The 12,981-nt window shown below is 46.3% G+C and overlaps 1 protein-coding gene across 1 annotated transcript in view; it reads right to left on the reverse strand.

Moving 5' to 3' along the window:
• FBXW8 (F-box and WD repeat domain containing 8) overlaps positions 1-12,981 on the reverse strand; it is a 57,426-nt gene that overhangs the window by 24,564 nt on the left and 19,881 nt on the right. Inside the window, 1 exon segment of the mRNA XM_032128335.1 lies at positions 2,850-3,007. Coding sequence (XP_031984226.1) covers positions 2,850-3,007 — 158 coding nt within the window.

The raw sequence follows: 12,981 nt of genomic DNA on the forward strand, positions 1-12,981 counted from the left end.
GGTTTGCACCCACAGCCACCAATGGCAATAAATAAATAGCCCAGCCCCTGCTCCTGTAGTTTCCTTGTAACACTTTTTCCTTCACTCCAGCCAGCCTAGAATGCTCCCGCTCTCTAGGAGCACTCAGGGCAAGGCACCAAACCCACCACTCTGCAAAGAGGGTACAGAAGGGACAACACCCCCAGGCAGCTTTAGGGGCATCAGAAAGGACAAGTGCACAGAATTCCAGTCCCAAAAAGCAGCGCTGCCAGAATTCCCCTCCTGGAGCCTGCGGCAGGCAGCAGCACTTCTGATCCCTGCAGCAACCACCTTCCCTTGCTCCATGGAGTGGCTCTGCAGCTTGTGAAGGGCCACCAGCTCCTCACAGTGGGTCTGAGGGGGCACGAGCAAGGCAGCAGGACCGTGTCCCCTGCCGTGGCTGCACCAGGGTGGCCGTGGCATTTAAAGGACAGCAGGAAAAAGTTCTGTTCTCCTGTTGCTGCACGTTGTTTTCAAGTCAAACCATGAAACTCCAGAGCGCAGGGGGGAGAGGGGTGGCTAAAGGAGACTGCTGTTTCCCAAAAGCTGTGGCTCCCAGCCAAAGGCAGGCAAGCATGGAGCAGATGGAGTCCTGGCAAGGCCTCTCCTGTCCCTGCATTAGCAGCATCTGCTCATTACCCAGAACCCTCGCCTGCTTTATCTAATGCTCCAGGAAAAGCATTTTGATTTGATTCATTTCAGTTCGGTAACGTGCAACACAATTAGTGGTAAAATCAAACTGGAGCACTGCCAGTGCTGACAATAGGAAACAAGGCAGAAGAAATATGAGGCCAGTGGGTTGGAATTCAAAAATCACAACTGTGGCTCGAGTTGCCAAGTCCCGTTGCCCCAGGTGTACATCCAGTGCCCCCACTGAGCGCTGGCACAGGCACAGGGAACTTCATTTGCTCCCCATCCATTTCTCCCTCCTTCCCCTCTCCTTGCAGCCTGTTTCTCCGAGGCTGGCGCCGTCAGGAACATTCACCAGGAGCCACAATCCCATTTTCCTTCAGTGCCACCGTGGAGTGACAACCCACTTTGGATAGGGGCATCCCGGGAAGACAAACCTGTCTCCTTGCTCTGCTTGCTGTGCCTTGGGAAGGGAGCTGCAGGAGCAGAGCAAGGCAGGCTGTGCCTGTCAGCCCTTCCCTGGGATGGGGTGCCAAGGGCAGCGCTGCGGGAGCCCTGCTGGACCGGGAGGAGCCGATGCTATCGCAACGAGCCAGGGATCCGCCAGGGAAGTCTAGACTCTGCCTGACAGCACCACCTCCAACACGAGCAGATGGTTTCTCTGGGTTAGTCAAACTTACAAACAAAGAGGAAAGGGAGCTGGAAAAGTACAACAAAGAACAATCAAACACATTATCTTCAAAGCCGCCCGCTCCCTCCCCAAAATTTAAAATAACTCTCTGCACCAAAGTGTAAATATGTGCTTTCGGCTTGCAGTTAGTAAACACTGCTAAAATGGATCTTTTTATTTCCCTATTCCCATAGAAACTAATCTATTCTGACCAAGGCTTCTCAAATCAGAGTCACTGCCATATCAGAGAGCCTATTAAAATTTCTACCCAAAAGAATAAAAGATGCCGAGCTTTATGCAAACTAGTTCAGTCACAGCACTGACAGCAAGGGATATGACAGGCAAAAAACCCAGACAAATTATTAGATTAGTCAGTGGGAAACTAGAAAACAAACAAAAGACCCTCTGCTAGTCATTGTTTGGCTCACTGGAAAAAAAGCCAGCACTTAAAGCTGTGTTATAATTTCCTATGACTCAAGTAAATAATATTAATAACACCAGATTTGCTGTTGTCAGAAAATGTTGCCTATACACAATTTTTACCCACAGAAAACCATCCCAGTATGATCCAAGCTAGAAAAACAGCTAAGGATGTTGAGAATCTTAAAACACATGAAGCATTTAATTTACTTTTAAAAATAAATGTGTGGAATAGGGATTTTGTTTGGATTATCCACCTTCTGCTTTGTTTTCACCTGTACAAACGCCAGGATCAAAGACAGTATGTGTACAAAGCTCTCTAAGTGTACAAATATTCTTTATTTATACCCAAGGAGCCATTTTAAGTGTTAAATTATACATTTTAAAGAAAGATGATGGGACTTGAATTCTGCCTGAGCCCCTCATCTTAGGATCCCAGTCAGCCAGCACTGTTCAAACCTGGCTTTTTTAATTGCTGCTCCCACATCCAGAAGATGTTGGTCTCTGGCTCTTGTTGTCCATTATAGAAAACCTCTAAGGATATTTAAAACAATGCATACAACCAGGATTTTATGAGGGTTTCACTAAATATTAGGTCAAAGCTTCATTTCTTTAAATCCAAGTATATAATAACAACCCAGCACTGCAAACCAACACTTCAGTGCATGCACACACCACGCCAAGAGCGAGAGGGACGGGGATTAATCAGACATCCAAGTTTACCACCATCCCCATAACAAAGCTCTGCAGCACCCTAAGGGAGTTTTGGCCAGAGGAGAAGGCTGGTGGAAGAATATTTAATATTTTTATAGCAAAACAAGTTATTTGCTTAAGATAGCTTGGCTGGACTACAGCCTGGCACTCAAGCTTTGTGCAGCAGCTCCAGTAGGAATTAAAGCTCAGTTTTAATGGGTGCTATGTTCCAATGCCTCCTCCTAATGCATTTAGGGTTATTGGCCAACTTTCTCACATAAAAGCAAGTGTGTGCGTGTGTGTGGATACACAGGATTACAGACACACAAAAAGCTGAGCACAGCTGCTTCATTTTCGTAGAGCCTTTTTTTTTGTTGTTGTTGTTGTTGTAATAGGGAGGAGAGTTGTGGTTGCTCACCGTCCTCGTAGGCTGCCACAGCCAGGGAGCTGTTTATCCTCACAAAGGAGACGTGTGGCGGGGCTCCAGCCCCTCCAGGGCCCGCCACTGCTGCCAGCACGGGGGCTGTGTAGTCCCAGGTGCGGGTGTCCCACAGCCTCACCTCTCCCGAGGTGTACCTGCAAAACAAGGGCACTGCTCACCCCACAGCATCTGAAAAGAGATGGCTGGAGCAGAAGGGAGGAAGACAAACGGGTTAAAACAGCTCCCAGACTGATCCTCCCCCCGTCCTCTGTGCACAAACCCATCAGCTTTGCCCATTTTAGTCCCATTTATTCCATGTGGCACCGGCTCTACCAAGGCAGGCAGGTGAACTGAAATTGGAGCTACAAGACCAGGAACAGCATGGCCATCAGGACCAGAGAAGTCATCCTTCCCCTGTACTGGGCACTGCTGAGGCCGCACCTCGAGTGCTGTGTCCAGTTCTGGGCCCCTCAGCTCAGGAAGGACGTGGAGGGGCTGGAGCGTGTCCAGAGAAGGGCAGCAGGGCTGGTGAAGGGCCTGGAGCACAAGCCCTGTGAAGAACGGCTGAGGGAGCTGGGGTTGTTCAGCCTGGAACAAAGGAGGCTCAGGAGTGACCTCATCACTCTCTACAGCTCCCTGAAAGGTGGCTGTAGCCAGGTGGGGGTCAGGCTCTGCTCCCAGGCAACCACTGACAGAATAAAAGGACAGAGCCCTGAGCTGCGCCAGGGGAAGTTTAGGTCGGACATCAGGAAAAAATTCTTCACTGGAAGAGGGATTGGGCACTGGAATCGTCTGCCCAGGGAGGTGGAGGAGTCGCCATCCCTGGAGGTGTTTAACAAAGCCTGGACGTGGCACTCAGTGCCACGGTTTAGCTGGTGAGGAGGTGTTGGGTCATAGGTTGGACTTGATGATCTCGAAGGTCTTTTGCAGCCTAGTTCATTCTGTGATTCTGTGAGCCACACAACTGAGCTACCACTATCAATATTGCAACTAACACACAAGGAGAGCCAGGCTCAAGAGAAAAAACATAATCAGGAACAAGCCTAAACTACGTCATGGCAAAACTTCAGATTGGTTCTTTTCAGTCTTTCAAGATTTGTGGTGCTGGTTGTGTTGAACCAGAGCGTTTTCCTATGTCCATACAAGCACCCACCCAACCTATTGCTCTTTATAGAAAGAAATTTCTTTTTACAGAAGAAATTTCTTGATGTCTCATCAACAGATCACCCTACTTACATCTCTGAAGACTAATTAATTAATTCAACTAAGTGCTCTCATTAGAATTAAGGCAGCAGTTCTTTCATTGCAGAAGGCTCACCAAAATATCACAAAAACTGTAGTTAAACATCAGCTTGTCAATGAGGAAATAAAGAAGCAGAGCTAAACTTTCCAGATAATAGTGAATATATCTGAGTGAATGAAGGTTGTTACACAGCAAACAACACATAAACTGCCCTGGGCCATCCACGCCCTCACAAGAGACTATTAAAGGAAAAACAATCACAGGCAAAGCAGAGAAGAAGCTGCTTCTACAACAGGTCAAAGACCACAGGTCAGTAATTATTTAAGGCCAGTTTTGACAAAACTGTGATAATTAACACTGTCAGATGTCTTCCTCTGCCACAGCTCACACTTGGATTCTTTTGGAAAATCAAAGGTGCTTCCTGCTCTGTCACCTTTGTTGTTCCATCCTGCTTTTTGGGGGCAAAGTATTATGAAAGAACAATTCTTACAAGCCTGAGAGGTCAAGTGGTTGGGAATCTGGCTGTGCTGCGCTTAGAGGAAAACAAAGCAGTTAATTACACAGGACAAGAAGGAAAGGAAGGTTCAGCAGATGTGGGACTTGCACACAGGTTTCCCAGTTCTCTGGGCAGTGCCATGCCCGGGGCTCCAGGTACTGGGAGCAGATCACTCCCAACAAACATCTCCTGGTGGAAAGGGTCCAATCTACAGAAGGGATTAAAGTGCCCAGGGGGGTGGGGAAATCTGTCAGGCTGAGAGAGATGCACATTAATCCCCTGCACCGCTCAGGAAGAGAGGGAACCGTGTCCTTGTCACCTGCCTGCTCTGCTGGGCTTTACAGGGGAACACGCAGGGAAATGAGAGAACAGGGTGGGACACTTCTCCCTCTTCCTCCCTCTGCAAACGAGGCCCAAACCCCCCTCTGAATCCTGCTTTCATTTCCAATTTACAGCAGCACAGTCTAAGAAGAACAGACCATGAAGGAAACTTCCCCAAAGCAAAATGCTTCACGTTGGATCGGACACGGAGTGCGGATCAGCTCACAACAAATATCTTCAGTTTGCAAAACTAGAAAGGGCTCGCTTTGCTTCAAAATCTGGAGAAAACCCACAACAGGACAGGTGATTGCACAGATCTGCTGCAGTCCCCTTCAACAAGAGGCACACAATGTTTTGGAAGTGTTTCAATTTTGAGCTGAATTTTGTTTCCTTATGTTAGGGTTGGTTGGGGTCGTGTTTTCAAGCTTCTCCTGACTGCCAAGAGCAGCAGATTCCTCCCAAGGGAAGCCAAAATACTCTTGTCACTGAAAAGTGAGTTTCAGGGGAGACATAAAACACTGGTAGAATGGATAGAACTCAGTGACACAATATTTGTTTTCATGTCTAAATAAACAAGGAAGAACAGCATCTCCTCCTAGTGTAGCTCTCACATAGTCCAGGCTGGAGATGTAAAAAGAAAGAGATGGACAAAATGGCAGGAGAAGAAGAGAGACCCAGGGCTGGATAATTCTCAGGGCACACTGCATCTGATTTCCCTACACAGCACAGAACACAAGGGACCCACCAAAAGTAACAGTGCAATGACTGCAACCCTGGAATTAGAGATCCAACATCACAGTACCACAGCAAACCCTTCAATTAATTTTATCTCAAAATTCAATCAAGTCAAAATTTAGTTTGAACCGTTCTTTGTTCACTAAGAGCCACCTGAACCACCTCTAAGCCAAGCTCAAACTGGAGCAGCACCACCAAACACTCCTGACCATTAATTTGAAATCAATGTAACTCGAATTCTGATGTGTTTGTGCTGGGACCTGTGTGTTTGGCAGGCTCTGCATCAGCCCACCCTGCAGCCTCCTCCTCCCTGAGGGCTCAGCACATGCTGGAGAGCTCTCCCTCCAATGCCACAAAGCCGCTGTGCTCTCCCAGCCCTTGCCAGGACCTGCAGGACACCAGAGCTTGTCCACTTGTGCCCCAGTGGGCTCAGACACTGCCCAACCATCCCTGAGAGCATCCTGGCCTTGGTGCTCCCTGCAGTCCTGTCGTGACACAGACCAGGGAGACTCCATGTGCCAGGAGAGCCCTGCAAGAGCCCACCAAACCTCCCCCGTGGCTGTCCAGAAATCCCCGCAGTGCCAGCACAGGAGAAGCTCCTCAGGAGGGTTCCTAAGGCTTCCTGCATCCCTCCTCCCTCATTTCCCACCATTCCCACCCTTTCCAGTGCAGTCCCACGCAGCAAAGCTGAAGGATTGGGAGAGATGTTCCACAAGACCATGGTGGGAACACAAGTGGAGCTCCAGGTCTGGGCAGGGAACCAGCCTGGGGAAATGGGAGACATAAACCAGCTCCTCCACTGCCCATTTCCAGTGTGCACTGGGCCTGCACCAGGACTGAACTGGAAGAATTTCAAACACAGATGAATCCAATTCAGGAGGAGAAAAAAAAAAATTTAATGGTTCAGCTCGCCGCTTTTAATGCTGTTGTAAAGAGCACCACACTTTCAATTTGTAACCACAACAAAAGGCTTTCAAACTATTAAAGCATTGCCTTGCTGTAAAAAAATAAAAAGGCTGCTTTATTGCAGATAATTGGCAAATCTGCCCTATCAATAGAGATGGCTGGAGAGAAGAACACACTGCACTATTTCTAGGTAATTTCAAAATCTCTATTCATTTCCCACCACAACTTTTACATTTTGTCCTGAAAACTTCATTGGGATCACTCAATGAAATAACCCCAGATGCAAGTCCTGCCCAAGAACAAGCACAGCACTCCAAACCCCCTCAGTTACTGATTTTTCTACCAAGATGGCAATGAAATGCCCACTTAGCTTTCTGCTGGAGTGAAAAAAACACCCAAACCACCTCAAAGCTCCCTTCCTGTTTAATACAACAATGAACACACATCCTATTTGCTCTGCTACCAAGAGCTTTCAGCTGCTGCTGTTTTCCCCTGATGGGTGCCATGAGCTGATTATTGCAGGGGCAGGTAAATACTCCAACACCTGATACAAGACACTTGCACTGAGCACACCCAGCAGACCAACCCCAAACCCTAAAATAACCCCCATAAGAGACCACACCTGCTTCATTTCATTTAGAAAGGCTGTCCAAAGCCTTGCTCTCCTGAGCGCAACAGGGAGCAACAAGAAGCCTGTTGCTCACAAGGCCAATCTCCCCCTCTCCTGATACCCCTTCCCTGATTCCTTCCATCCACACCACACCTGGCTCCCAGCTCTCCCTACTCACAGACACATTTCTCCTTCTCTGATGTTCAACAGAGCCTCTCCACCCAAGTAACTCAGCTTCTTTGATGGACTCACATTCCACTCTGCCCACGTTCTTCGGAATATTTCAGTATAGACACATGAGAAGCAGGAGCAGCAGGAGAAAAGACAAGCTGTATTTTTCTAAATATACTTCTCCTCAACGAGCCAGTTCTGTGGTTCTGGACAGATATGGATCTAGCTGTAAAAATTAGCCTGGAGATTCAGCTTAAGCTTTACAGAGATGCATCAAAACCTTGCTGAAATGGAGCAACAATAGGTGGAATGCACATGGCACAGAAAAACTGGAGAAAATTAAATTCATAGACAATAAAAATATCTACTCACTAAGCAAAAGCATTCTGACTACTTTTTACTGGCAGTAATGACATGAACATTTTGCTCGTGCCCTCTCACATGAGTGGAAGCAGAAGGAGCTGGGGGTTAAAAGCTGCTGCTGCCCCACCATGAGTATCTGGGAAGCAGGTGGTGGAGTGCAGAGCACATGTGGGAGGAAGCAGAGCTGGAGGCTGGGCACGGCTCTAATGAAGTGGTGCTGAAGAGGCAGACGATTTCATAAGGAGAAAAACATCAGGAAACTGGTCAAAACACAGAATCTCATCTGAAAAAGCTCCACTGTGTTGGATAGCAATAGCCAGAACAAATTTGGGGAAGAGGAGGAGGGGGAGGCTGATCTCTCTCCAGAGCCCCAGATGTCTTTATGGTTGCCTAATGACAATTATACTCAACCAATTAAGACACTGCTATCACAGTTGCATTGTTAGTAAGCCTTTGGCCCTGAGTGTTGATGGCTGTCTAATTAGTGTTTGTGCAAAGTACAACTGCAACTAATATATAAACTGACAAATACACAAAAGAAAAACTGTTAACAGGAACATTTTCCAAACAGTCGAGACTCTGCTCGTTCAGTCCACGGCAGCAGCAAAGACAAACTGCTTTCCTTCATGGCTGGGGTACTGCTGGCACTGCAGAATTTCACTTCCAACCTGAGGGTCAACGAGACCCTCACTGGGTTTCTGTTCAGACAGGATGCTGGTGCCACTCACTTTTGGTGTTGCCTCAAGCACATCCCTCCAGGGCAAGGCTGGCTGCACCAAGTTGGGCTGGTCACCAAAGACTTCTCATAAAGCACATCAGAAACCAGTTTACATTTTCCATATTTTCTCTAAAGAAATTATAGCAAGGAAAAGGAAGGAGAAAGAACCCCCTTTGTTTCACAGTCAGGTCTGATTTCCAGAAGGCAAAGTCTGTTCAGTTTCCAGATACCTGCGGTGATCAACAAACCAAAAAAAAAAAAACCCCAACAACTTTGTTTCAGGCAGTCAGTGACCATCTGTTAATACTCAAAAGATCTTATTATGAAGTCCTTACAATGTCAATGCATTTTATTGAAGTCAGTAGGAATTTTGCTCCAGTAACAGTCTCTGTTTAAACAGATGCCTGTTGATAAGCAAGTCAAATAATGAGTATTTTGCATTGTCTTGCTCCAACAAGCACCTCAGAGCTTTCATCCTTATTCCACCAAAAGCAACTCTCCAGTCCTTCATGTGTTTAATTAAGGTATCAGTCAGTTCCCCCCTCAGCAGGATCAAGAATAAAGCCCAATTAAACATGCAAACCCAAGCCCAAACGCCTTCAAGTCGGTTCAAATTGCTCCTGAGCTTCATCTTCTCTCCAAGGCCCAAGTGAGGCAGTGGTAACTCAAATGTCCAATTTCAAAACACCTCTCCATCAGAACTGTGGCACGTTGGGAGGTACCTCAATCACAATTAAAGATACTGGAATTAAAGGGATTCTAGCACCTTCTTTGTACTCCTCTGAAGTGAGGGATAAATGATGGACTGCTTAGAAACATCTACCACAGGATGAGGTGCCTCAAAGACTGGAAGAGGTGAAAGTTCCCAATTCTCCCTGTGTTCTCATTCCCAGGTATTTGGATACACGTATTTTGCCAACTGTAACCAACAGGTAGCTTGGCTGAGGGATTCCTTAAGGAAAGGATTCAGGAAAAACAAATGGTAGCAGAAAAGAACTACTTTACGTGGCAGAAAGGAATATAAATAGAACAATGGCCAAAAATAAAACACAAATGGAACAGGGAAGAGAAAATTTTCTGTTACATAGCAGAAAGCTACACCATAAAACACAAGGGAAAACAGATGGGGGTAAACCAAAACCAGAGTTTTAAACAATCCTAATGCTGGTAGAAGAATGCAGAGTAGAAAATTAATCTCCCTGATTTCATCCAAATGTTCTTTTGGGTTGCTTGATATACGAGTGCTGCTATGAAAAATGTGACTAATGTGTCCCAAAATGGATCTGGAAGCACTTTTAGATTTAGCATGTAGGAAATCCATTCTGAGCATCCTCATGATCAGTTCCCAAACTCTTCTGCTGAGAACCCAACTTTCCAATTTACCAACCCACGCCCATCTGTGGAGCCCTCACAGAAATGGAGCTGCAGAGAGCTTCTACCTTCGTTTTCAGGGCCTTATTTAGGAAATTATCACTCAAAAAAGTGGGTTAAGCTGCTGCAGTGTGTAGTTCTGTTATGTGTAACAAAATTAACATTTCACCATCCTCACTGCCTCTGCCTCACCTTCTATATTAAGTGCATGCAAATGTCATACCAAGGGAACAGAAACAAGCCAAAGGGTTGTATTGTAAGGAAAACAATTTAATGAACATTTATAGAAGCAGAAATTAGAAAAAGCCAAACTGTTTCTAGTAATTTGGTTTTTAAGGCCAAAAATCTCCCATCCCTTAGATCTAGGTTCCAGTGGCTTGCATCAGCCCAGGCCCATTAATTAAAGCAGCTTCTCTACCAAGGAAACAAATTACTGTGAGTACAGGAGAAAAAAATTATCTTTTCCACAAGAATTCAGGAGGAATTATGATGGAATTTGGGAACGCTCAGCTCCATCAGCCCTATTATGTCACAAAGGACAAACAACAGCTAAAACAATAGCTCCAGTAGCAGACAGAGGTTAGAAAACACCATTTGAGGACGCTGTAAATAGATCTGTTTGCTCGTTGGAAGGAACACAAACTGCAACACGCTGCAAGCAGCAGAGAGGAGAGGCAGCACCTGAACTCCAGGCACTGCTGGTGACAGCCCAAAGAGTAAAAACGAAATCTTCAGGAAGCTTAGTAGAAAGAAGGATGGGTTTGTATGGCCTTAGTAGAAAACCAGGATTTACAAGCTCAAAATTACTGCCTGTGACTGAGAACACTGAAGGCATCACTGAGCACATCCCTGCAGCAGCAAACCCCGCAGGTAAAGCAACAGCTCAGTGGCCAGGCAGGCTAGAAAAGCAGCTTCCACAAAGAGTCAGCATCAGCCTTCTACTCCCGGTTTCACCTGAAAGGCTCTTTTTCAGGAGCTGACAGAAAAGCCAACCTGGCTGTCACTTAACACAACCTCACCCAAGTGCCGTCTGTCACCCAACCCCTCTGAACCCGTGATGTCATTCCCGTGTGCAGCCTCCAAGGGTGACTCACTTGGAAAAGAGGCCTGACACTGCTCCTTAACAGTGGTGAGGATGAGTGAAGAGAGCACAAAAGGTTTGGGGAAGGCTGAAGAAAAAAAGCAATTATTGTCACCTTCTGCTTTATTTGACATCTTGGCTCCCAGTCCCTGCGAGGGGAGGGAGAAACCTAAGAAAGTTGTGCCATCATACGAGTGAAATTTAAGCAATTAAACAAGGCAGGAGTTTATTCAGGCTTTTGGAAGTCTTCAGTTTGTTAACTTTGATTCATTTTCATTACTAATTAATATTTTGGTTTCCTCAGGTCTGCACACTGAATTAAGATGCAAGAGCTAATAATAAATACCTTGAGAATAACCCACAAGCCCTATAGCAAAAAATCCAAATTAGATGAGAGTTGACTGAAGTTTTAAAAAGTGCAGTGAAGTATTTTCAAGCCTTTTGGGCTAGTTTCACACATCATTATGAAACTAAAGAGAGTAGCAAACCCAGCTTCTAAAAAGTCATTTGCAGGTCACCTTTGAGCAAGAGGAAAGTGGAGTGGGAGGTGATGGAAGAGAACAAAGGAACTCACCATAAAGGAGCAGCTACTTGTGTGTAGATGTTGCTCAAAATGACTTAAACTGAAAGGCCCAAATTGTTTGTGAGTGCTCCCACAAGACTCACCAGAATGAAGACAACTGCATAAAATCATTTCAGCATTTAGGATGTCAGCATGAGAAATAAACGTCCAGATTTCCCTAACTAACCACAAACGATATTCAGCAAGTTCTTCCTTAGCTTCTCATTGCCTTTATCAAGCATCACTTGGGGAAACACCACCTGTGCCAGGTGTGCTCCACCCTGAAAGGGGAGGAAATGTGACTGCTGGTTTATCAAGGCAATCAGCAGATGAATCTCACCAGCCCTAACTCCTCAAATCTCAAGGAAAGCTGGCAGTACATAGTGGGGAAGGCGGAAAACATCTGAAATTAAAATTTCAAGAGAAGCCAGGGCTGATTTCCCAGTCTGTAAGAGGTGCAGGGACTCCTCACAGCATCTGCTAAACCGGTTTGTGGCCAAGCTCTTCACTAACAGGCCACCACTCTTCCTTCAGTCAGGGAAAACTGAAGAAAAAAAAGGAAAAGCTGATAGTTTATAGTTCTGGGTCTTGGGAAGGGTGGTCTGACTCTAGGCCTCTTCTGTTTCTTTATTTTCAGAGCCACCAGCAGCAGTAAAGCCACCGTGCCCTTTCTGCAAGCATTAAAAAATTAACACATCCCCCTCACGCCCACTTGGTGTGGTTTTAGGGGTGAGCCGTAAGGGGACAGAGGCACCACCAGCACAAGGCAAGGTCAGCACAGGGCTCAGGAACAGCCACAGGTGAGTATTCCAGAGCCAGTCAGGCAGCAACAGTCTCACAGCATGCCACGGACATGTCACACCTCGGGATCCTCTGGAACGACAAGGTCAAGCAAGGACCAGATGCATGTTCTGAGATCACTCACTGTCCAGGAGGACCCAACCTCTGACTACATTGCCAAGAATACAAAAAAGTAGCAAAAAAGTAGCAATTTTACTGTCTGAACATGCATTTGCTCAAAAAACCCCAGATAAATTCAGATTTTAGTACAAGAAAGTGAAGCAATCCAGGGATTCTGTATGGCAAATGACAGCATCAGACACAGTGAGCCTCATCACCAGTAGGAATGTCTAAAAGCCAAGCAAGCAGCTATATAATTGCTTTAAGTAAGCTCTGACTTAGGGCTGAAACTCCATTTGAGTCGAGTATGAGGGGGAGAACATCATCCCTTTAGAGAAGATCCTTCGAGACGTGTAACCGTAGAAAGGCTGGCGAATACAACATTGATTGGGAGTGAGGTAACCACAACCACCACTGGCTCAAATGAAAAGGGATTCAGGGGCTGACCCAGAAAACAAGCCTCGTAACCACTGGGATGAAATTTTAATGACAAACACAAGAAGCTCTGCGTGCAGGCCAGATTGAATTATCTGATGTCAGGCAGCACCCGCGCGGCGCTCGCACAAAGGGGAGCTGCTCGCAGCCACCTTCGACTCCCAGCTCAGGTTGCACTTAATCAATCCTTCATACTCTGCCATCTCCTGGCTTCAGC

The sequence above is a fragment of the Corvus moneduloides genome, chromosome 18 (genome assembly GCF_009650955.1).
Source record: "Corvus moneduloides isolate bCorMon1 chromosome 18, bCorMon1.pri, whole genome shotgun sequence".
NCBI lineage: Eukaryota > Metazoa > Chordata > Aves > Passeriformes > Corvidae > Corvus > Corvus moneduloides.